The sequence below is a fragment of the Pristis pectinata genome, chromosome X (assembly GCF_009764475.1).
Source record: "Pristis pectinata isolate sPriPec2 chromosome X, sPriPec2.1.pri, whole genome shotgun sequence".
NCBI classification, from domain to species: Eukaryota; Metazoa; Chordata; class Chondrichthyes; order Rhinopristiformes; family Pristidae; genus Pristis; species Pristis pectinata.
Window position 1 is genome coordinate 1,560,571 of NC_067450.1, and position 23,445 is coordinate 1,584,015.

General features: G+C 38.9%; 2 protein-coding genes across 2 annotated transcripts in view; both read right to left on the bottom strand.

Annotated features, from left to right (window-relative positions):
• Window positions 1-808: 808 nt before the first annotated feature.
• Window positions 809-22,065, bottom strand: sarnp (SAP domain containing ribonucleoprotein). Its single transcript, XM_052009685.1, has 11 exons — window positions 21,927-22,065; window positions 20,585-20,684; window positions 18,782-18,828; window positions 17,439-17,509; window positions 16,592-16,643; window positions 14,323-14,396; window positions 12,391-12,416; window positions 10,200-10,225; window positions 8,470-8,538; window positions 3,089-3,172; window positions 809-2,504 (listed from the first exon to the last, which is right to left on the bottom strand). Exons 1-11 carry the CDS (start codon window positions 21,963-21,965, stop codon window positions 2,463-2,465), a joined length of 630 nt encoding a protein of 209 aa, XP_051865645.1. The 5' UTR covers window positions 21,966-22,065; the 3' UTR covers window positions 809-2,462.
• Window positions 21,960-23,445, bottom strand: part of pan2 (poly(A) specific ribonuclease subunit PAN2) — a 90,668-nt gene continuing 89,182 nt past the window's right edge. Inside the window, exon 27 of the mRNA XM_052009677.1 lies at window positions 21,960-22,103. Coding sequence (XP_051865637.1) covers window positions 22,084-22,103 — 20 coding nt within the window. The 3' untranslated portion in view covers window positions 21,960-22,083. The remainder of the gene's footprint in view (window positions 22,104-23,445) is intronic.

Sequence of the window (23,445 nt, forward strand, 5' to 3'; positions counted from 1 at the left end):
TTTTCCATTTCCTTCATGACTCACCTTCTGATCATTAGATAAAGGTTACTTGGTTAGTGCTAAACCATACACTGCAGGCCAATGCCCCACAAGGAACAAAAGTTGAGAATGTCCAATCTCATTTAGGATGCTTACAGACCATGGCAGCATTTCAAATCATGCCTGGACTAAAATGGAGTCAGTAAAAGGGTGTGAAAAGTTAATTTGTTTTATAACCACTTTCCACTACATACATTAATACCCTCAAGACTTCGAGACATAGGGAATCACTCCATGACAGTTTCCTCACCATGGAGTCGAGGTATAAATGAAGATCCCAATTTCATTTGCTGGTTTGTATTGAGATTGCAGCAGCATGATTTGGCCTCAATATCCACAGGCCTTCTGTTCCAGATTTCTGCCCAGTAACCTCTGCTGCAAGCACAGGATCAACTGCTTTTTAGTTAACCACTTTTATCACCACATTTGCACAACTGATCAGATGGATGCTGGAGGTTAAACAGGTGGGCTGGTGACAGCCTACTGGATAGAGGCCATTAAATGTGGGAGTCAAACAAGAGAAGACTTGCCTCAATGTCTTTACAGTTCGATATTCTGCTGCAAAAACAAAAACCAGGCATCCATTTGAAGTCATATAAACAAGTTACCCACAAAACAAGCATCAGCACTGCCAGGTTCGGGAGAAGATGGACAGAGAATGAAATGCCTCACTGCAGAACTTGCATTAGAGATCAAATAAAAAACAAAAATATTTTAAAAAGACAAAGACCATTGGCACATGCATTTGTAGAAAATGTAGTCCAGCAACTTGAAAAGCTGACTTTATTGGGAATTGGAGGGAGTTTTTTTTTAAAAGTGAGAAAACAGGCTTCAAACCAATTACAATCCAAACCATGTGTAGATACATCTAACAGGAAAAAAATTGCAAATTTATAAAGTAGTTGGATGTGAATGATGCATAGACAAGACTTTTGCATTATATTACATCACACTACCTGCCAGTCTGTATGATACAAGTCACCAGGTTTCTATCACATACCACCAGTTAATGATCAAATATTCATTGTTCCAGTAAATCAAGCCTTGTTGAAGAAAGAGGTGGAAAGAAAAGAGAATGGAATGTCTTTTTTTTGTTTTATTTCTAAATTAAAAAAAAAGGGATAGTTAGGTGCTTGGAGACTAAAATGCTTTGGGCCAACCGAATTTCAAAATAAAAATTCTGTACAACAGGGTTTAGGAGGTTATTTCACATCTGTACATGGCACACTGGATATCACCCAATGTTATTTTACTATCCATTACTTATGGACCAGCTAATCTGCTATTAGTCCTTTAGTAAAGTAAACAAAACATTAAAAAATAATCCCACCATTAAAGATGTATTTTATGCTGGTTGCCGTCATCCATCATAGGGATCAAAATAAAGCCATAATGAAGCAAAAGGAGCAAGAGACACAAATCAATCTCATTTCTTGATTAGATACACAAGTTTGGAGTCTCAATTACTTCAGGTATTTCTATATAAAAAAAACATAGCCGGCAGTTTACAATAACAAGACAAACACCTGTGCACAATCTTAGTACAACAAGCTGCCCAAGTTTTCTTTAAAAAAAATTAAGTGACCCCTGGTCATCAGGTTTTCACCATCTTTTGGTTGGACAGAGAATGAATAATGACCAGTCATGTGGTATGAAGTATAAATTAGAAAGTGATCGGATGGATGGCAGTTGATGTCCATGATAGTTACCAATATCTCCAAGCCCATTTTGTTCGATGCTCACACTCAAATATCATAGAAAATATTAACCACCATCTGTCTTTATATATAAAAAAAAGTCATAAAACTACCCTTTGTGCTCAATGAAATTTAAATGTTCAGCAATGGGTTGAGGAATAGGTTGTATGGTGCATCTTCTTTAAGTAGCCTTAACTTCTGGAACAGCTTGCATCATGTCTCTGGCATAACCCACATAGAAGAGATCCCCACATCAGTCTTGATCAACACCCCCCACCTGCTCTGTCCATCAAGGTTTTACTTCACTTAAATGCTTAAAAACATGGTGAGGCAATAGTATTCACGACAAAAATCACGTGCACTTGCATTTACAAATTAAGATTTTTTTTCTCAGCTTGCAATGTTTTTAAACAAAAACACAACCTCTTTAATTCACAAATTCCACTCAATTGTACAGTACCTGCACAAAGTTCCACAAAGATTATCTCCAGGCTGCAACAGTGATGTGTGGTCCATGCCATCACAGCATCTTATTCCTTGAAGCAATTGTAAAATCTAGCAGTTGTAATTAAATAGTCATCTAATTTCTGACACCTTGCAAACACCATTACTGCAAACTGATACACAATAGGGAAATAAAGCACATTTTCAGTTTAAAAAGTATCCTAAAAAAATCTACTTGATACACGTTTAAAATATTCTTGGTAAAAAAAAAGCAAGGTGTTATCAGACAATCCCAAAACGTTCTGCTCTTTTCCTCTTCTTTGCCTGGGAAAAAAGGATTGGAAAAGGTGATTTACAATTACCATAATTTTCTTACTATGGAGATTGACTCTAATGATTTTAACTACTGTGATTATCCCACTATGACAACTCATGGATTGATGGGTGATCACATCTACCATCATTCTGGTCCTGATTGGATTTATTATGCACAGCCTATGGAAGGTTTATATAGCATATTTAATACCATACCTTATGGCCACTTAACCATAAGGTAATTAAATCCAATTAGTTTGAAGAACATAGGAACACGAGGAGCCCATTGAGCTTGTTCCGCCATTCAATGACAACACAGCTGAACTGCATGTTAACGCAATCCGCTTGCTTTGGCTCCATTCCCTCTTAAACCCTGGACTGGCAAAAGTCTGTTCAATTTGGATTTAAAGTGATTAAATCAAGACTTTGTCAGTTATAACCATAATTCTGTTATTTTACCACTCTCTAGACTCCCAAGTACTAAAACAGCCAAAAGTTAATACACTGACATTTATGTAATTGATTATGAATAAATCTAAAGATCAGAGCTGGTGGGTTTCCAAGGTGTTAGATAATTGCGCTAGTTTGATTACCTCTACATCATCGCCACCTCCTCCTGAACTGGTCACAATTCCAAATCGCTCCTTCCTCTTCTTCATCTTCTCGTCGTCTTCAGTCTACAAGAAAACACACACCAGAGTTAGTGACCAAAATTGATTGAGGACAGCAACATTCAGCTCAACATGCACACACAATGCAATATGGTACAAGGCACCACATTAGTACCTGAAGAATGGACATTTGGGCAAAACTCCAGAGGGCTGGGATTGTACAGCAGCCAAGAATCAATCTTAGTGATGACAAATGATTTAGTGTTGACTACATCAATAAACAACAGCTGCAATGTGATAGGTTAACTTGTTGGATTAGAATCAGTGTCCTAAAAAGCACTTTTCAATTTAAAAGGAACACATTAAGCTAGAATCAGGGAGAACAAAGCAGCTTTCCCTCAGTAGCTTTACCAGCATTCCTTTGGTCTGCAGGCTGCATTTGAAGTGTTTACTGGCAGAGCCCTTCTCTAGTCTACCAGTACTCAGACTTATCATACTGCTTGCCTGACATTTGGCTCTGGAGAAACAGCAGTTTCCTCCAACTTAATACTGAGAAGGCCAGAGCTTTATGTCCTCGGTCCCTAGCACAACTTTGTTCCCCAATTTCCCCATATCTGTGTCCACCCCAAGTTCACACCCAATTTGACTCCAAGATGTACTGCTGACCAATAACCATTCAACACTAAGACCATCTACTTCCACATAAGATCATACAAATAGAGTATAAACACTGGTGTGGGCTGGCTGGGCCTAATGACCTGTTTCTGCTGTAGAGTTTGAGTTTCCTCCCTTCTTTCCATAACTCTCAGCATAACCCCCTTTCTCTTCTCCTTCACATACTTAATCTAATCTCCCTTTAAATACATCTATATTACTTACCTCAAATCATTCCTCGTGCTAGCAAGTTCCATATTTTTGCCACTCTGATTCAGATTTCTTTGATTTACTCCATAGACTTTAGATCATGCAGTGACTGCTCCTAGTTTTGCTCTTTCCCACAAGTGGAAACACCACACCTATTCCATCAAAACACTTCACAACTTTAAAGGCCCAAAGGTTATCCCTCAGCCTTTTTATCTTGAAGGATTGATAGGTATAATCCAATTCCTGAAACCATCCACACAATTCCTTTCTGTATCCTCTTGTCTGCATACCCTTTTCATAATATGAAAAATACTTCAAAGTATGGTCTAACCAAGGTTAGAAACAGGTTTAGCAAATCTTAACCACCAGTCTATCACTCTAGAATGAAACCTAAAGTTTAACTTGCATTTTGAAATAGCCTTTTCACTCTGCAGTGTTACTTTTAGTGATGTGTATCCATTGAGATCTCGCCCCCTTACCCCATAGATCAGTTTCCAAGTCATACATAACCTTATTCTTCTTACTGAAGTATAGTACATAATAATAAATGAAATTCATTTGTCAATCATACACCCATTCTCCATGTTTATTACCCCCTTGTAATTTGTTCCAATCCTCCTCAGTAACTGTCCATCCCTTCAATTTAATGCCATATGAAAATTTTGGGTGTTTTTGATTCCAAAGTCTAAATAGTTATAAACTGTGAACAAAGTCCCAGCACTGATCCTTGCAGCCCCCCTCTACCTTCTGCCACTCTGTTTAATGTTTTGATGCCTGATGTCTAGCTATTGTCTCCTAATTCTCCCACTTTCTACAAAGTGTGTATATCACCTTACTGAATACCTTTTGGAAATCTCAAATTACTTCTATTGATTTACCCCCATCTACCTTTTTCCTTAGACTCTCCACATCCCAGAATATTTGCACTAACTTGAAATCAGTCCACCAATGACAGCTGTTTTCTCAACTCCTTCAACCTCCCTTTGACCAAGCTTTTGGTCACCTCTCCCAGTAGCACACATTAATGCTACTCGAGTCCTAGACGCTAAGGCACTATGTAGATGCAAATTGCTGTTGTGTGCTGCTTTGCAAGATCCAACTAGTAAAAAGGTGCTGCACAAATAATTGTTTTTAAAAAATGAAAGATCAATGAGCTAACTAGTACAGGAGGATTCAGTCTAGTTCTTTTTTCCTTTACTTTTCAAAGTTCAAATACTTATACAATGCAGATCACAGCAAATCTGACAGGAGAACAGAAATGTTTTAGCTACATTAAAGCTGGAGTTCCCATTACACCACTTTGTGCAAAGTTGTGATTTACAAAAACAATCCAAGCAATTGAATTTGAAAAGCAGCTTCCAAACATGAGCAAAGACAAACAAACAGACAAGAAAACAATGTGAATTATACAGCATGGCTTGAGCGTACAACATTCACTGGTATTTAGAACTGTGTTGCGGAACTGGAGAGAAAAAAAGGCTCCCACTCCTAATTCCTGCTTGGTGATACCTGCTGAAGAGCACTTGCATGAATCAGGCAAAGAGAAAAAAAAAATCACATTTCCCTGTGGCCAATGGCACTTAGCAAAGAAAGAACTTTGAGTACACATTTAAAACAGAAGAAAACACTACATTCAACTCCAAAAGATGAAAAGAATTTAAAGAGAGTCTCTGCCATAACTTGCGCAAAAGACAAATTAAAAAGGGAACAGAATAATTCAGCATCAAAAAAAAGTATGGAAAGAATTCTCATAAACAACTTCAATGACCTGGTTCACTGAATGTGCACCTTGGTCTGTTACAGCAATCTGAACTTTTTAAACCACATAAATTCTGCCTCACTGTACTAGTGTTGCTGGTTGAACTGCATTGGTGATAAAGAATTACCTTTTAGCAGCAGTGTAAACTTTCACTCGCTTCCCCCTCAACGCATGTTAAACTGAGAAACTAAAAGCTCATAATATAGAAAGTAATTGGAGATTTTTTAAAAAATGATAAAGCAATCACAATTCCCCTTCAAAAATAATTTTTACAAAGCAAATCTTTGTCAAGTTACAAGCAGTGACAAAGCTCTGAAGGTGGAAATATGGTTGGTAACAGCAGGAAACATTCAACAAATTCAAATAGCACCCATGCTGTAGTCAACTTAACACCAATTTACAGTCATTAAACTCCAAGAAAAATGACATTTAAAACAATTTAATAATTTGAACACCCTATTCGCATTATCAACATCTATTCAGAAACTACCATATTACAAAATACCAATTCCAAACTATATTTTTAGTGCATCTCAAGATAGGGTTTTAAAAAAAATGGAAAGCCATTGAGTGAAAAATAATCTTTAAAAGCTGCATGAACAAAGAGAAAATAAAATCACAGCCAGCCTCTCTTGCAGTTGAGCTCCATTTTCTTCACTTCCAAATACTAGAATTAACTTTTGGAGACTGCACCTTAGATGCAGATTTTTCAATATGACTGGACTGCCAAAGTTCACTGGTCACAGAACTACACAACTACATTTTCAACGTGTTCATCACCTTTTGGAGGCTGACAACTCAGGGTATCACAGGAATGCATTAAGAATAATATGACCCATTTCCACCTTGAAAGTAACTTCTTTTTCTTTAAATGACTCCATAAGACTCATTTTGAAAAAGCAGGAAGGAAAACGGGACTGAACAAATTCACACATGCGCATGCTTGTGCCTAGTTTTGATGACCATGTTTTGTTCATTGGCTTAGATATTGTAATCCCTGGCTTCTCAGGTTTTAATTGTACGTCATTACCATTCTGCTATGGAGTGGGGCCTAGCAGATCGATACTGTGCTGTGGACAGACAAAGAGATGGTGCACACATCAATCACAAGCCCCTTCGCACAGCAAGTGTCCAATGACAATGACAACTTCACTGGGCTACAATTTTTGTAGCTGCCAGTCGTGTTCATCCTGCTGTCAACACTCATTACATCAACTAGCGTGGCTTGACGGAGAGCTCCACAAGAACTCGGGAGGGGGTAGAAAGAACATATTGTTGCCTTAAGTGGCTCGCACAAGCAGCACTCTTAATACAAAGCCAAATTGTTTGTGGACTCAGGGCAGCAAAAGCCCAGGTGACAGATGGAGCCCATTGAAGTGTGCTGCATAATAAAAGTTTACATTCACTGCAAAAATGAAGTGGGATGATAGCCAAAATTTGTGTTGTTTTAAAGAAATGGCAAACTGGATATTTAATGTAGAAGAGAACTGTGACTTCAGTTTTATGCAATCTCACAACATGCTACAAGGACCTCAGTTCTAAATGTGTACAAAACTTCAAGCACCCCATGATAATTACATTTTCTAACTTCATTGGTCAAAACATTTCCCACCTAAAGGAGGTTATAATAATTTGTTCTACATGTGCACTCTCTCCAAGAGGGCAGTGTCAAATACATAACTACTAACATAACATTTTCTATACCTATCAAAGGCCAAGTACAGTAGAAACTGTTAAATGACTAACCAGTCTGCTAAAGGAACAGACAAATGTTTTCAACCTACAAGCCAGATCCATCCATCCACTCCTTTCCCCCCCACTCAAACTGACATTACCCATCACCTCAACTAGTAATGCTACAACCAACGCTTTGCAAATAAATGCTCAAAATTTATTAACTGTCATTTTCTGAAGTATTATTCCTATCTTTTGGTCACTGGAAGCCATCATACAAATATTGTAATTACAAGTGCAACAGCTGTAACAAGGGTAATGAAAGATTCCAATTGAATAACAGGCACTCAAGTTAACAAAGTAATTGAATTGGATTTAAAATGTAGAGCCAATAATGCCCCCAATTATTAAAAATTACAGAAGGGACTGATTCACAGTCACTGTTCTATGCCGCAACAGCATAATAAAACTACAGGGTCTACTGTTCTTTTACTCTCCCATTAGGTTCTTAAAGCTTAAACAATACATTACATAATGGTTTCAGTAACACAAATTATACCACCATCTGAGAACGGTTTCAAAACATTTCTGAAATGAATTCTTATTCAAAATTCCCGCAAAGCTCATTACGACAAACATGAAATCAAATGTTTCATGATCAATAAATCCATATCCAGAATCCCCACTACAATTCTTGATAATGATTAGACACAAATGTCATCTTTTTTAATGGAATCTACATCCTGTTAAGGTGCCATTTCTTTGCAAGTAATAATATTTTTGAAATAATGCCTACTTATTACAGGAGCGACTGCTGAAACATTTAAACATTATGACTCAGTGAACGTAGCACTATTATTATAGAGTTAAATAATTCTGTACTCTAACTAAAAGCAAAAACTAAAAACTAAAACCTCCCTTTTCTTGTTTTGAAAACTGTTCACCCCAAAGGAACACAAGGAGAAAACTCAAAATAACAAATCAAAGTTGGCACAACATTTTTTAAAATTCCAACTAAAAAAAAGGACACACCAATTTGCATCTTAAATTGAGAGCTGGTACCTACCTTTTTTGAGATTGATGATACATTCATACCAAATCTTTCAGCCCTCTCTCTCAATTTTTCTGCACTGATCTGAAAATTAAGAGTTATCCTTCAGAATATTCAAGTTTGATGCATTACAATCAAGCTAAATAGTACTTCTCACTCCTAATATGGTCTGTTTTCACTACCCATGATACAGTAAAATACACAAAGCACTTCACAGGACAATTAATAAAGGCCACAGCCACAAACAGGGGGCAACGATAAAAAAAAGTGATGTTCAAGAGGCCAGAATTTGTGAAGCATGGAGATTAACAATGGTGTTGAATGTACATGATCTTATTATGGTATTGTGCAGAAACGTACACAAAATTTGACACCGAGCTAAGAGAATTGTAGGCTGGAAAAGATTAGAGATAGCCCAATGAGAGATCTGAAAGTGATTAAAAAACCTAGAGGCATTCCAGACTAATTTTAAATACACGACTGTACATGTTGCATCAAATACATACAAATTTGTATACTAACAAGGGTCAAATCAGTTTAGAGCATTGTTGTACGTGATTGACTCCACCTCTAGACCACAGGTTGCTAGCTGTTCCAATTGGAAGCCATTTTAAACAGTGGACAATGCTCTTTCCAGCTACACTGCAGGAAAGTCAAGTCATTTTGAAATAAACTGGTTGGTAACTTTGCGGATAACACCGAAATTGGGTGGTATAGTATTCAGAGAAAAAAGTTATACAAGAATACTGTATAAGACCTGGATCAATTGGGAAAGTGGGCCAAGGAATGCCAGATGGATTTTAACTTGGACAAGTGTGAGGTGTTGCATTTTGGGAAGTTAAGCCAGGGCAGGACTGACATAGTAAATAGAACAGAGGCATCTAGGGCTACAAGTCCATAGTTCCCTGTAAGTACTGACACAACGAGACAGGGTGGTGAAGGCAGCATCTGGCACGCTTGCCTTCATCAGTCAGGGCATTGAGTACAAGAGTTGGGATGTCATGTTGCAGCTGTACAAGACATTGGTGAGACCACACTTGAAGTATAGAGCGCAATTCTGGTTGCCTGGCTATAGAAAGGATATCATTAAGCTGGACAGGGTGCAGAAAAGATTTGAGGATGTTGCCAGGACTGGAGAGCTTGAGTTACAAGGAGAAGCTGGGGGCTCTTTCCTCTCAGCAACACCCCCCCCCCCCCCCAAACTGGAGTGTAGGAGACCGAGGGGGTGATATGGTATATTAAATCATGAGGGGCATAGAGAAGTTGAACAGTCATAATCTTTTTCCCAGGGTAGGGGAGTCTAAAACTAGAGGGCATGGGTTTAAGGTGAGAGGGGAAAGATTTAAAGGGGACCCGATAGGCAAGTTTTTCCAAACAGAGAGTGGTGGTTATATGGAACAAGCTGCCAGAGGAAGTGGTAGTCGTGGCTACAATTACAATGATTAAAAGATGTTTAGACAGGTACGTGGAGAGGGAAGGTTTAGGTTGAGAAGGATATGGCCCAAACACAGACAAAAATGGGACTAGCTCAGGTAGGCAACTTGGTTGGCATGGGAACAAGGGCCCGTTTCCATGCTGTATAACCAACTCTAAAAGCACTTCACTTGGGACCACATTTGATTTCATAGGAACACAACCAAGTTTGGAGGGAATATATTAACAATTACTGAAAAAAAATTTGACTAAGTCAGGTACACAGAACAGATGAGAATTTGGATGAGACCGAATTATATTCAGAGACTTACCACAGTTTTGATATTCCCAGAAGTACCTGAAATAGAAAGTGATTTATCCGTCAGCCTGGTCGACATTTATGAAGTATGGGAACAGTAAAGACATGCTCAAATATTGACTATATTATTGTATGATTATGTATTCAATGGCCTTGTGTAGCATTGACACTAAATACTGAATTGTGTAGATTAAGTATGCTGGAGTAATATGGGATACAATAACGTAATTTTGAATTGCAACAGCAAGACACAAATGCCTCCAGGCACCAAAATGTCATTAAATAATGGCTTTAATGAGAGGCACAAGAACCAATTTGTGGGTTGACAAAACCATTGATCAAGTTTCATGGATCAGCAATGTCAGTATAATTAAGTTGGCAGAAATAGGATTCTTTGTCAAGCAGCTAAAGACTGTTCGCCAGCAAATAAATTTTTGGTATACATGAAATGCAATAGCAATGGAATTAATACAAGTGTAGGTATTGGGAGTCATGCACAAGAAATAAAAGCAGGATTCAACCATTCACACCTTTGTGTCTGCTCTGTCATTCAATAAGATCACGTTTGATCTTTTACTTCAACACCACTCTCCTGCACTAAACCCCTAATATCTAAAAATCTCTCTCATATACTCAATGACTGAGAGCCCCCACAGCCCTCAGGTACAGAATTCCAAAGGTTCGCTACCTTCTGGGTGAAGAAATTTTTTCTTCTTACAGATTTTTTTCTTCTTCGATCAGATTGTGAACCTGATCATAGAAGGGATATCAACTTAACATCTACTCTGTCAAGCACCAAGAATTTTGTACATTTCAATAAGATCATCTCTCATTCTTTTAAACTCAAGACTGTATAGCCTAATCTGCTTAATCTCCCTTCATTCAACAAACCTACCATCTCTATCTGGTGTTCCTCCGCTGCACTCCACATACTTTTCTTCAGGTAGGGAGACATAATATTCCAGATACAGTTTAAGGTTTTATATATCTGGAGCAAGACATCTTTACTCTTGTACTCAAATCCTATTTCAAAAAAAGGTTATCGTATCACTTGCTTTCCTAATTGTTTGCTGAAGTTGCACGTTAACCAGTGATCCATGTACAAGGACAGACAGGTCCTTATGAACACCAATACCTTCTAATCGCTCAACTATTTAAAAAAAAACTCAACCTTTCTATTCTCATTGGTGAACACTAACACCTAGTTTGTGCCAAGCACCTTCCCACCATGGTGGACTCATGACAAGAAAGATATGGGTAGTCAGGTAGACGTTTTCTACCCTCCGGGGGCACAGAGTTGAAAACCAGGGGTGGCAATGTTAGGTTGTTAAAACTTTTTTTGAATTCATTCATGCTATGTGGGCAACACTGGCAGAACTAATCTTAATCAATTTTGAGGAAAGGTAGTGATGAACCAGCTTCATGAACCACTGTAGTCTACATTGTGGAGATACTCCTACATCACTGGTGGGCAAGGATGATCAGAAATATATTTTTTGAGTCCAAATCCTAACTCAAGATGGTGCAAGAGAATAGTACTTTTATAGACCAGAATCCAGTGCTTTTCCTCAAAATCCAGAAGGTAAAATGTACAACTTTCTTGCAAAAGGAACTGATTATTGGCAACAGGGAACAATGGGAGGCTGCAGGGAAGCAAAAAAAAAACAATGAAGGTTCCAACAGAAAGATTAAAAAAAAATTTGCAACAAACAATCTTTGTTGGAGACACAATGAGAATAAAGGGCAAGTATACAGTACTCATTAAGGACACAAGAGATTGCAGATGCTGGAATCTGAAGCAAACTGCTGGGAAGAACTCAGTGGGTCAGGCAGCATCTGAGGAGGGAAAGGCATAGTCGGCATCTTGGGTCAGGACTGATGCAGAGTTTCAGGTCAAGACTATTCCTTTTCCTCCAGAGACGCTGCTTGACCCACCAAGTTCATCCAGCAGTTTGTTTTTTTTTGCTTTGGAAAACACTCATTACTTATTTCTCCTCCACCACTATCATCCACCCTCCCATTGTCCAGACTCACAGACATTGCTATTTTAAATACACTTACCCCAACTTTACTAAGTTTTTTTTAAATAAGGGTTGGGGGAATGAAGGGAAGGAATAGATATTTCTCTCTTGCTTTTCTTTCCTCAGGTAGGTTCTATGTTAAACCACATCTACAATACTGAGAACACACGACTTTGTTCATACCTTTTGTTGCAATAGGCAGCCCAAATCTGTTGTAAGAAATAATAGACAAAATGGTTAGATTCTCCAAAAAATGTAAAAGGTACGATGGGATAGACCACTGCCAGTCTCACTCCTAGATTCAGCTTGCTCCAAAAGGCCATTGGGATAAAACAGCTAATTACTGCATCAATACTGCCATCTGCTGGGCAGGATTTAATTCAAATACCAAGAATGATTTGAAGAGTGAAACAAATCACAGAATCATAACAGCACAGGAGGCAGCCATTCCTACTAGCTTCATGTAGAGTAATTCCATCTATCCTATTCACCTGCACTTTTTCCAAAGTTTTGCAAATTATTCTGCCTCGTGCCTATCCAATTCCATTTTCATAGCCTAGATTGACCATTTCCACCACCCAAACAGGTGACAAGTTCCATAGCATAACCATTCTGCATAAGAATGTTTATTCTCACATTAACCCCTTTGCCCAAAGTTTATATCCACATAGCCAGGTTCTTGAATCATCTACTAAAGTACAATCTCCCTGTATTTATCCCATCTAAACAGTCTAGTACACTTTGATCAAATTTCCTCTCTACCTTTGCTGCTTCTAGAACGACCCCAGCTTCTCCAATCCAACCTGGCAGCCAAAATCCCTCATTCCTGGAACCAATCTAGCAAATTTCTTTTATATCCTCTATACGAATTGCTGGTGAATGCCAAACTTCCGAAATTGAACGGTCTAGGATGAAAACTAAATCCATGTCTCAGAAGCTTAACTCCTTTACCATTTGAGTGGTCTCCAAATTTTAGTTCGTTGATTTTAGGAATTTAATTATTAGCTGTGCATTACAAGTTAGAGAGACAGAGGCACACATGAAACCTATTAATATTTTGCAGGCAGACAATGGACACTCACCTTTGGAAAGCAGTTTTCATCTTCCCCTTTACAGCTTTCTCTCTTTCCCTTCCTCACCCACACCCCACCCACCAATTACAAGAGAGGCCAATTCAGTTTTCACCAAAGCCTGCATACATTTCTAGTAAATACTAGGCAACATTCAGGAACAGATTTGCTCTCTCTAGCAAAGCTGCCGAGGTCAATTGGTTCACTAGACTGACAAAAATCAGATGAAAACAACAGGATAAAAGTACCACAATCAAAAAGTGCAAAAGCAAAATTTCCTATTCAAAGATACAAGCCAAAAAAAACTATCCAATATTTGAGAATGAAGACTACATAAAGAATAGCTTCACCCCATGGGGTTTAAAACCAGGCGAGGAAGAAAAATGAAAATTTTACATTCCTGCCAATCCCTTTTTCTACTCCAATTATGTGCTTCAACCCGTGAATGCTGTCCAAGTGACATTTTCTGTGTTAACTATATTAATTCCTAGCCCCCTCTAACAAGTTATTTTAAATGGCATATTGCTTAAATAACTTATTCATTTATACTTCCATTTATGGAGCTTAGTGTAATTACATTTTCTGTGTAAGGCTGCGAGTACTGAAGTTAATGACTACAGCAGATGCCGAGCCAACATTTAAGAACTGATTACTTAGCTGATACAAGGAAATGGAATAAAAGGGATTCAGGTACCAAGAAGCAGATTTACCATTACTGCTCAACAATGACCGAATGGGCCAAGTGAAGCAACGTCTATATAATTGCTCCAAACATCACTTTTACACAGTGATGATACCTGTATTGTTTACACCTGCACAACATATCAAAGTCAAAAGTCAAGTTTACTGTCATATGCACAAGTACATGTATGCACAGATGCAATGGAAAACCTACCTGCAGCAGCATCACATGACCATGGCTTGACTGCACAAAGGACCAAAAGTTTAATATACCTCTCCTCCCCCACCCAAGATAAAATCAACACTACACAGACACTTAAGGTTTGAATATCATTTGCAAATCTTGGTTTTGTGCAATAGTTACCGTGCAGCACGAGCAGCTTTCTTACTCTCAGTTGTCCCTGGTACATTGAAGCGCTCTGCTCTTTTCTTTAACCTCTGTATGTAGAGAAGAAAAAGGTTAAATAACACAAAGTTCATTTGGAGAAAAATTTAAAATCGTGGGGGGAATAATCCTAATACTCTAACCCCAAGCGTATTAAGTACAAATCTAATTTTAAACGGTCAGAAGTGCTGGATTAGGTGAAAACATGTTTGCAATTGTTGCCCCCCCCCCCCCCCCCCCCCGTTCAGATCACGACGGTCACAATCGAGTTATATAATGGCACAGTTAGATACCAAGCACGAGCTTATATCTGAGAATCTCATCACTTACAGAACTACTGCACCAAGAGAGCATCCAATATTAACACTCCAACATCACCTCAGTACCTTCCCATTTTTTAAATAAATGAGGGAAGTCCTTTGATGAGGATATATGGATAGAAATCTGAAATAATCCGTTTCTCAAAATATCCATGTTTACAACAAGTAGTAATTTATACTGACCAAACCGCACTCATCCACTTCCTTTATCAACTTCAAAACTTGCTGTTATAGCATCTTAAATGCTCCAATTACTTTGCGCAGAAACAATTGTACTCACTTATCTGTAATATCGTACACAGGAAGTCGAGATGACAAACCAACTTAATTCTTAAAATTTTTTTGTATTTGATTTCAAACAGTTCATTAGAAGCCAAATTACGCAACAAAAACCTCAAACGTTCAAAATCAGACAATGTGCCACGGGGAGAAAAGTGGCTGAATCTGAAGTTTAGCACCATTATAATTTATTGCCAATGACCTGAATTTAGCATACTTACCACTGCACCTGTCTAGAGTTTAGTACTGCTGTGATAGTGTTAGTCTCTTGCCCATGAGAGTTTAGCACTGTCATAATCCACTGCCATTGTCCAGAGTTTAGCATTGCCACAATCTGCTACCATTGTAATAGCAATAAATTCTGCGCATTTAGTTTACTGCTGCCACAACTGCCCAGGTCAGTGGTGATATAATCTGCCGCCACCACCACCCAGCAGTTAGCGCTATTTCACTCTGCTGCCACTGCTCAGCATTTAGCGCGATTTTGCTCTGCCGCCACCATCCAGCATTTACTGCTGTATCACCGATTGCCATTGTCCAGTTTAGTGCTGTTATAACCCGCCACCATTGTCCAGAGTTACCAATCTGCTGCCATTGTCAAGTGTTTAATGCCGCTATAATCTGCTGCCATTGTCAAGTGTTCAGCTGATATAGTCTCTTGCCTGTGACTGGAATATAGTGCTGTTATAAACTGCAACAAGTGCCCAGAATTTAATGCATTTACCTGCTACTATTGTTCAGAATTTAATGATGCCGTAATCTGCTATCATTGTAAAGCTCAGTGCTTAACAGTCTGCCACCACTGTGCAGAATTTAGCACTGTTATAATCTGCTGCCAGTGTCCAGAATTTGGCAGATTTACCTGCAGCCGTTGTCTAGACTTAAACTTGTAACTCTCTGGTTGTATTGTCCAGTGTCAACACTGTTATAATTTGTTGCTCTTGTCCAGAGTTCAACATTGCCATAACTCTGGTTACCAGCAGGTTTACACCTCCTCATCCAATCTTGGTGTCTACTCTTCATTGTTCTTATATAGTTTGTACAATAAATAGCCAGACTTTTGTATTCAAAATTCAGTAAAGATCAAAGTGAACAAACAGAATTCAGCAGATGGGTCCTACATGTACCACATAAACAAAGCACACTGGCAAGGCCATGGGCATGCTACAGTTGTGTGAAGGAGTCAAGGGGTCTTATGCTGACTACCCGTCTGGTGTCACTCATCAGCAGTGTACCCCAGGCTGTTGCATCATGAACACAACCCACATACTGTACAAGTTCTGCCAGTTATTGTGTAGAATGAACACACTTGCTGCAAGTGGTGGGGACTGTGCCAGCACCCTCAGTTATTAGAGGTACAAGAGTGAAAAGTATGTTTAAAATAATAAAACGGATACTAGTATTATTTATACCATTTGGTCATATGTTTAATTGTCTTCACCGAATACAAAAATACAAGACTTGTGGGAAGTCCTGAATGTCAAACAAGTGAATGCCCAAGAGAGCCAAACCATTTACAAAAGATGATTTTGAATGTCGTTTTAGTGGCTGTCAGATGTCTACATAACCTTTATACAGTCATAAAAAGGATAATTAGTGCAAGTAAAATGCAAAGTCATGGATACTTGCAAAAGTCCCTTGATACTCACCTCGCTCTCTGTCATTGGTGCCATTATTTTAACCAACTTCTTTGCTACAATTCTGAAAAAGAAATACTTTTAGAATTTATGTAAAAACAAACATGATCATCTTAAATATCAACCACCCCTCCTCCACTCTGACCCACTGCCGCCACCCCCCACCGTCCAAGAAGAAACAGCTTTTAAATTAAGAAAAAATATTATAAGACTACAATTTGCAAAAATCCTTGCATACAGTTCTAGGAATGGGACAATGATTCACATTCAAAAGACCCAGTTTGAAATCCATACTGGATCATCATCCAATCACGTTGCATAAAGAAACAGTTGCACAATAGTTCACATAAGAGTTAGACAAGAAATCAAGCAAGTGTTTTTTAACTAGTCACTCGTGTTCTTTAATCAACCTATGAAGAACAAATATTGAGGACAATATATATTGCACAGTTCCCCTGATTCCCCAAGCTTAAGATAACAGCTCAGTCAGAACAAAATTAAGACTGATTGCAGGCAGAAAGACAAAGCAATTTTGATAAATTAATCTTAATGGCACAACTTTAAACATCAAATATTCAACACGTAACCAAAGTCTAAGATTAGTCCTGACTTGTATTAACAATTTAATTTATGAACAATACATTTTTGTAGCGCAAGTGCAGGTGTTTAATTTTGAACACAACTAACTTGGCGACTTTGCAAAGGGGTGCTCAATAGCCAAAGCCATAAATGAACACAGACCAGGCCAAATTATGAAGTAGAACTTTCCCTAAGAAATTGCATCTAAAGAGTTATTAGAATGTGTCATAGAATAATTTCAATTCAAAACAATGTAAAACTGGAATTAGTGAATATTTACTCTTCTGGTTCCTTGACAGCAACAGTTTGACCTTCAACTTCTGGCTCAACTTTTTGCTGCTGTTCCTCCTCCTATGTGGAAAATGAAAAAAAGAGAATGTTTCCAAGAATGAAGCATTTATATTCTACAATTAAAATACCAAATCCTTGGGTATTTGCTGAAACACACAGGTCTGCGTACAAATTTCAATGCAGCACAAGGATACTGGCTTCCAATGGCTAGCACAAGATATAGAGACATCAGGCTCTATCACATCTACAGAACTTTCAAGATTTTGACTGGTTTCTGTGAACAGTGGCAGAGCAGAGGTCAACTCTAAGCACAAGTAGCATTTTTGTTCCACATCGCCACCTTCAATGGACAAACATCTAATAAATAACCATAATCTTGTTCACTCTTATTAAAATATACCTAATTTAAGTCTTTCTGGCAAATAATTCCCACATATTCAGCAGCACCCTCATGAAAAATGTGCTGTACTTCCTCAATTGTTGCAACATCCTTCCTGGACTATAAAGCCCTAAAACTGTACAGCACTCCAACTGCTGTTTTACAGGTTTCCCGTATGAACTTTGAATTTGATATTCCAAAACTCTTCAACAACTACCCACATGGAACCTGGTTATTTTCTTATAAAGGCATTTTTTTTCCTGATATACAAGAGACCTTTTGGCCAGCTATAAAAATTTCCAGTACCAAAGCATGAATTATTCCAACTAATCAAGAATACACTGGAAAACTAGACAGTAATCTATTCCTATTGGAAGTTTCAAGGCAACATGCAAGCTCAAGGTTCATTCAAGGACGTGGATACTGCCATGTAATCTTTCCCAGAAATCCATTATTCAAAGTTCCAACTTACTAACCTATACAGCCCTGCGAGCATCATCATATGCCCCAACCCCACTTCCCCGCCCTCCACCCCAACCCTCATATCCCAGTGCCCAAAAATTTAACAATCTCAGCCTCAAAGATATTCAAAAATTAAGCATTAAGATCTCTCGAACTCAAAAGATTCACAACTCTGAAGAAATTGCTCTTTAATCCCTTATCCTGAGACTGCTCCCATTGCACCCCAGTTCAAGACTTTCTTGGCAACTCCTTTGACAAGGTCCAAGAATTTTGTTTCAATGCTATTCTATTTGAGAAAAATACTCAAAAATGTGCAATGACTGCAGATATACCCATTGCCACAATTCCAGTATTATTGTAAACTGAGTCATGGCAGAAACCCAGAAGTGAACTACCATATGTTCAACTAGACAAAGATGGCTATAAATAAGCCTTTTGATGCTGGTGTCACAACATTATAGTAAGTAACAATGCACTAAGATATTATCTACCTCTGTATCTTCAGCTAGAACATCTTCCTCATTCACTTCTTCTTCAGCTGTAACAGAGATAAGCAAATTGATACTGGACCTGTACTAGTTTGAACTTACAAAAGAACTAGATATAAAAGTTAATTACCCCCACGTTCAGTCACTCTAATGAAAGTCCAACTTTATAAAGTACTAGAATATTGCAGTTTAACAGTATAAGATACAGAACTTTTCCTACAAGGAGCATTCAAGGGCATGTATAGAGTTAACATCAAAATGTCTCCAACCCCCCCCCCCCCCCCCTCCTCCTCTTACATGCTGCATTTGCTGTAAGTATTGACATCAAGCTAGCACATTGTAATTACTTCAACAACATTTATTGCAGGCCAGTGTTACAGAATGTAACAAAAAAATTTCTAGACAGATCCAAGATTTTTAACCACTAATCAGTTCCGCTGACTTGTCTACATTTCTTAAGGCATTAATCATATTCCGTTGTTTCAGAGTTTTATTGGATATTCAACCAAAAAGGGGCATCATAACCAGACAAATGCACATAAAATGAAGCCCATTCAAGAACAAGACCAATTTTCTACTTTAACCCTGAAATACAAAGGGCAACTGCACTCAAAATGCTAACTACTGCCCCTCTCCATGGATACAGTCTGAACTGGTGAGCTTTTGTTGAAATATCCAACTATCCATTTGGTTGAGGACAGTTAACTCGGTACAGAAACCTAAAATTATATCAATTTACTATTAATATTAAACCACATTGCAATTGAATGCATTTCAAAGCAAGCCCAAAGTATTGCTGAATACAAAACAATCTTCTGAGAGAGAACTGCAAATCCACATGTACATTAAAATAAAACTTACAGTTTTCAAAGAGCCTCACCATCAGAATTCAAGTACAAAATGATTAACTTTAACATCCTTTTCACATTTACACACATCATGAAATTCACACACATTAACGTATAGGCTAGGATGAAAAAATACAGTAGATATTCACAAGGAGCAGACTCTGGTTTAAACTAGGGCTATTAAAAAGACTGGAGCACATTCTTCCACTCTGGTCACTTTCAACAGGGATGAGCTGCAATTATATCCAAAATCCTTGCCAACATACATATGATAAACAAGTGAAGAAACTGTTTGGCTCACTTGAACAAATTTGTCTAAAACATCCAGTCCTGTCAAAGCATCTGCTTCTTAAAACAAGTGATGCCAGAACTTTTGACTTCATTAGCTTGAAAAGTCTATTTCTAATCATTCTTCACTCAAAATCCTAAATTTGTCTTTTGCTTGTTTCACATTGTCTACTTTTCTCTATACCCAAAAAATCCTTAAATAATTGACTTCCTCTAAACATACAATATTTAGCGCCATGTTTTCATCACTGAATCAGACTCAAAAGAATATTGTGCGAAGGATAACTGGGTACAAGGTCTACATTTAAAGATGTTTTCATATATTGGTAGTATGCTTAAAGCTAGAACACAGTTACACTGAGGACAAAACCACTGTAAATCATAACAGCATTCCAACAATTAGTGACAGGAAGGAATCTTATAACTTGGAAGTGTGCAGATTGAGCAGTTTGATCAACTACTGTCAATGCCGCTAACCAGGCCCACTGTCTTTTACAGTTGAATTAATCCAGAGTAACACTTAGCAATACAGGATCTCAATGTTTTTGTCTGCGAGTTCAATAGCTCTGGTTAACGAGCAAAAATTCACAATTCATAATAAACTATATATTAAATTGCAAATTTTGAACGATCCTTATAATATGGGATTAAATAACAATCAAGATTTTACCATGTTCTTCCAGGTAAGCCTGCAGTCTCTGGATGAGATCCTGCTTGTTTCCTTTAGCATCCAATCCTCTTGAAACACATTCTTGTCTTAGTTCAGTCAACTGAAGCAACATGAAAACAAAGGTTAAAACTGTGGAGGTTTACATTTATCCCATTATCGCACTCTGTCTCCCCATACCCTTGTAAAAATGCAAATTCAGCCCTACTCCCTTGTTATACAATAGTTTCTATCTCAATTATGTTACGTTCCAACTCTAAAGTGTTTAATTCCTCTACTCATTCACAATAAAGACTTTAAAATTGACGACCCTTCATCAAAGTCTCAACTGCAGGACACAGCCTTTTATAAAATTTTTAAAAAACTTTATAACTGAATTTCCTCTTAATACTTTGCTCTAGTCAAAATAGCATCTGAATTCTTCCTCATATTTTCCAAAACCATTATCATACTAGCAAACAACTTTAATGATTTACAGTGGGGCATCCAGGACAACACACTATGAAGATTAATCAATCGTTTGTACAATATTTTGTTCTTGTACATTTCCCCTTTTACCCCAAAATCCAATTTTTCTTTTTTTAAAAAAACAGACATTTCCATTTATTGTCTACCCCTAATTGCTTCTGAACTGAAGAGGCCGTTACGAGTCAGATTGCTGGGTCTGGAGTCACATATAACCTAGACTGCACAAGGATGAAGATTTATTCAGTAGTTCAGTATGGGGTTCAGTAGCTTTATGAGTATTATTATTATTGACACGAACTACTTACTCTAGATTGATTATCTCCCAGCTACTACAGTGGTATGAACACACGTCACTGCTCCAGGTCTCTGGATGCCAGTCCAGTAACTTAACCATTACACTACAATATAACGAAGTGATAATGGTCTTTGTTTTTGTAACAAAAAAAAATTGCTCAATCTCCCCACGCTTTCGGGACTTACACCCCATTCGATCGGGCTGCGAGCCCACGATGAGGATACAGACGTGGATTGGACCTAGTTCCGGTGCTTCATTTATCCACTAGGCCGTGTGGGAGCCATGTGTTGCTCCTCATCACGGCATTTATTCTGCTTGAAGCACTGTGGCGGGAGGCAGCAGTGGTAGGGGACACTTTGAAACAGTAACACAGCCCGACCCTCAGAGGGGAGCTGACGGGACGGGGGGAGGGGGTAGATTGACCGCCGCAAAACCCCCAAAGCGTCTCCGGAGAACTCCGGGAGGAAAAACAAGAAGCTGAAGTGTGGCGGCTGTTTCGTCACCGGAACCCAGTCCCTGGCTGATCAACCCCTGTGCCAGCCTGTCCCACAACCGCCCTCACCTCACGCTATCTCCCCGTACCTTCAGTTTGCTGATATCCACCCCCGTCCTGTCCGCCATCTTGCCGGGCTCTTCTCCTCCCACCACCACTCACCACCTGTCCAATCCCAGGCTGCTTTGATCACGTCCAACAAGCCGCCGCGTAATTGGTTCCTGCGAGAGAGCGATGACAACGCAATCAACCGTTGCTATGGTGACCTGAGGTAATGGAGAGACGAACGCATTAATGGAGAAAATACATTTAACAATATTTCCCAACTGAAAATTGAACTTTAAAATCAACACAGGTAATGTGCCAGCAGCGTGAGGTCGTATCTTTTGGCAGCAACACGCGATGTGCCGGAGGAACTCAGCGGGCCGAGCAGCGTCTGTGGGGGAAAGGAATTGTCGACGTTTCGGGTCCAGACCCTGCATCAGGACGTCAGCAGTCTCTCTTGTCTCCACTTTTTGCAGATCGCCCTTTTACCAGCAAGGCAGTAATTTCCTTCTACTAATTTGCATAGTTTATGATAAGATGATGCAATTCACTAGGCAATTTACTGTGTCTCCTGCTAGGTAGTGATGCATAGATGTCAATGGGCCGAATGACTTATTTCCATAACATGAATCCTGATGAAGGGTCCTGACCCGAAACGTTGACCGCCTGCTTTTCTCCACGGATGCTGCCTGGCCTGCTGAGTTCCTCCAGCATCACCATGTTTTTCATCTAGATTCCAGCATCTGCAGCTTCTCTAACCTTTCCGTGATGCTCGCAGCACCTCTCCAGGACTAACCAAGTGCCCCAGTGACGACCAATGGTTTCAGGAATCTTCAAGGGTGGCTAAAACTTGCTGTTTTTGCACTTGCCTATTCATTTTTTTTCCTTGCCCCTTTTTTTTCATTCATTAACAGGATGTGGACATCCCTGGCAACACTAGCACTTACTGCCCATTCTTAATTGCTCCTGAACCAAGGATGCAGTTGTCAACCACATGAGAGGATATTGAGAGAAGGGAATAGGGAGTCACAATGATAGATAGCCTGAGAAGTTCAGAGGGGTGGAATGGAATCCAATTCTTTTCCTGTAGTTCTACTCTTATGACCCCAAAAAATGTACCTTTTGGTGGCAGCAGCTGCAAAGGCCCAAATGGGGGCTGGATCTAACACTGAGGCCCTTCATTAACAATGGAAGGGGGCTTATGGCTGCTTTAGGCAGCTGCCAGCAATTTCCTGAAAAATGGCACAACCCATATCAGGTCAGACATCTTTCTCTGACCATTGGTCCCCCTAATCGACCCTCACTGCAGCAGTTTAAGACCCAAGGATCAATTACTTTTTGGCCTGTATTAAATGCCATCTATAAATTCGCCGATGACACCACTGTTGTTGGCAGAATCTCAGGTGGCGACAAGGAGGCGTACAGGAGTGAGATAGGTCGGCTGGTTGAGTGGTGTTGCAACAACAACCTCATACTCAACATCAGGAAGACCAAGGAATTAATTGTGGACTTCAGGAAGGGGAAGTTGGGAGAACACACACCAGTCCTTATTGAAGGGTCAGC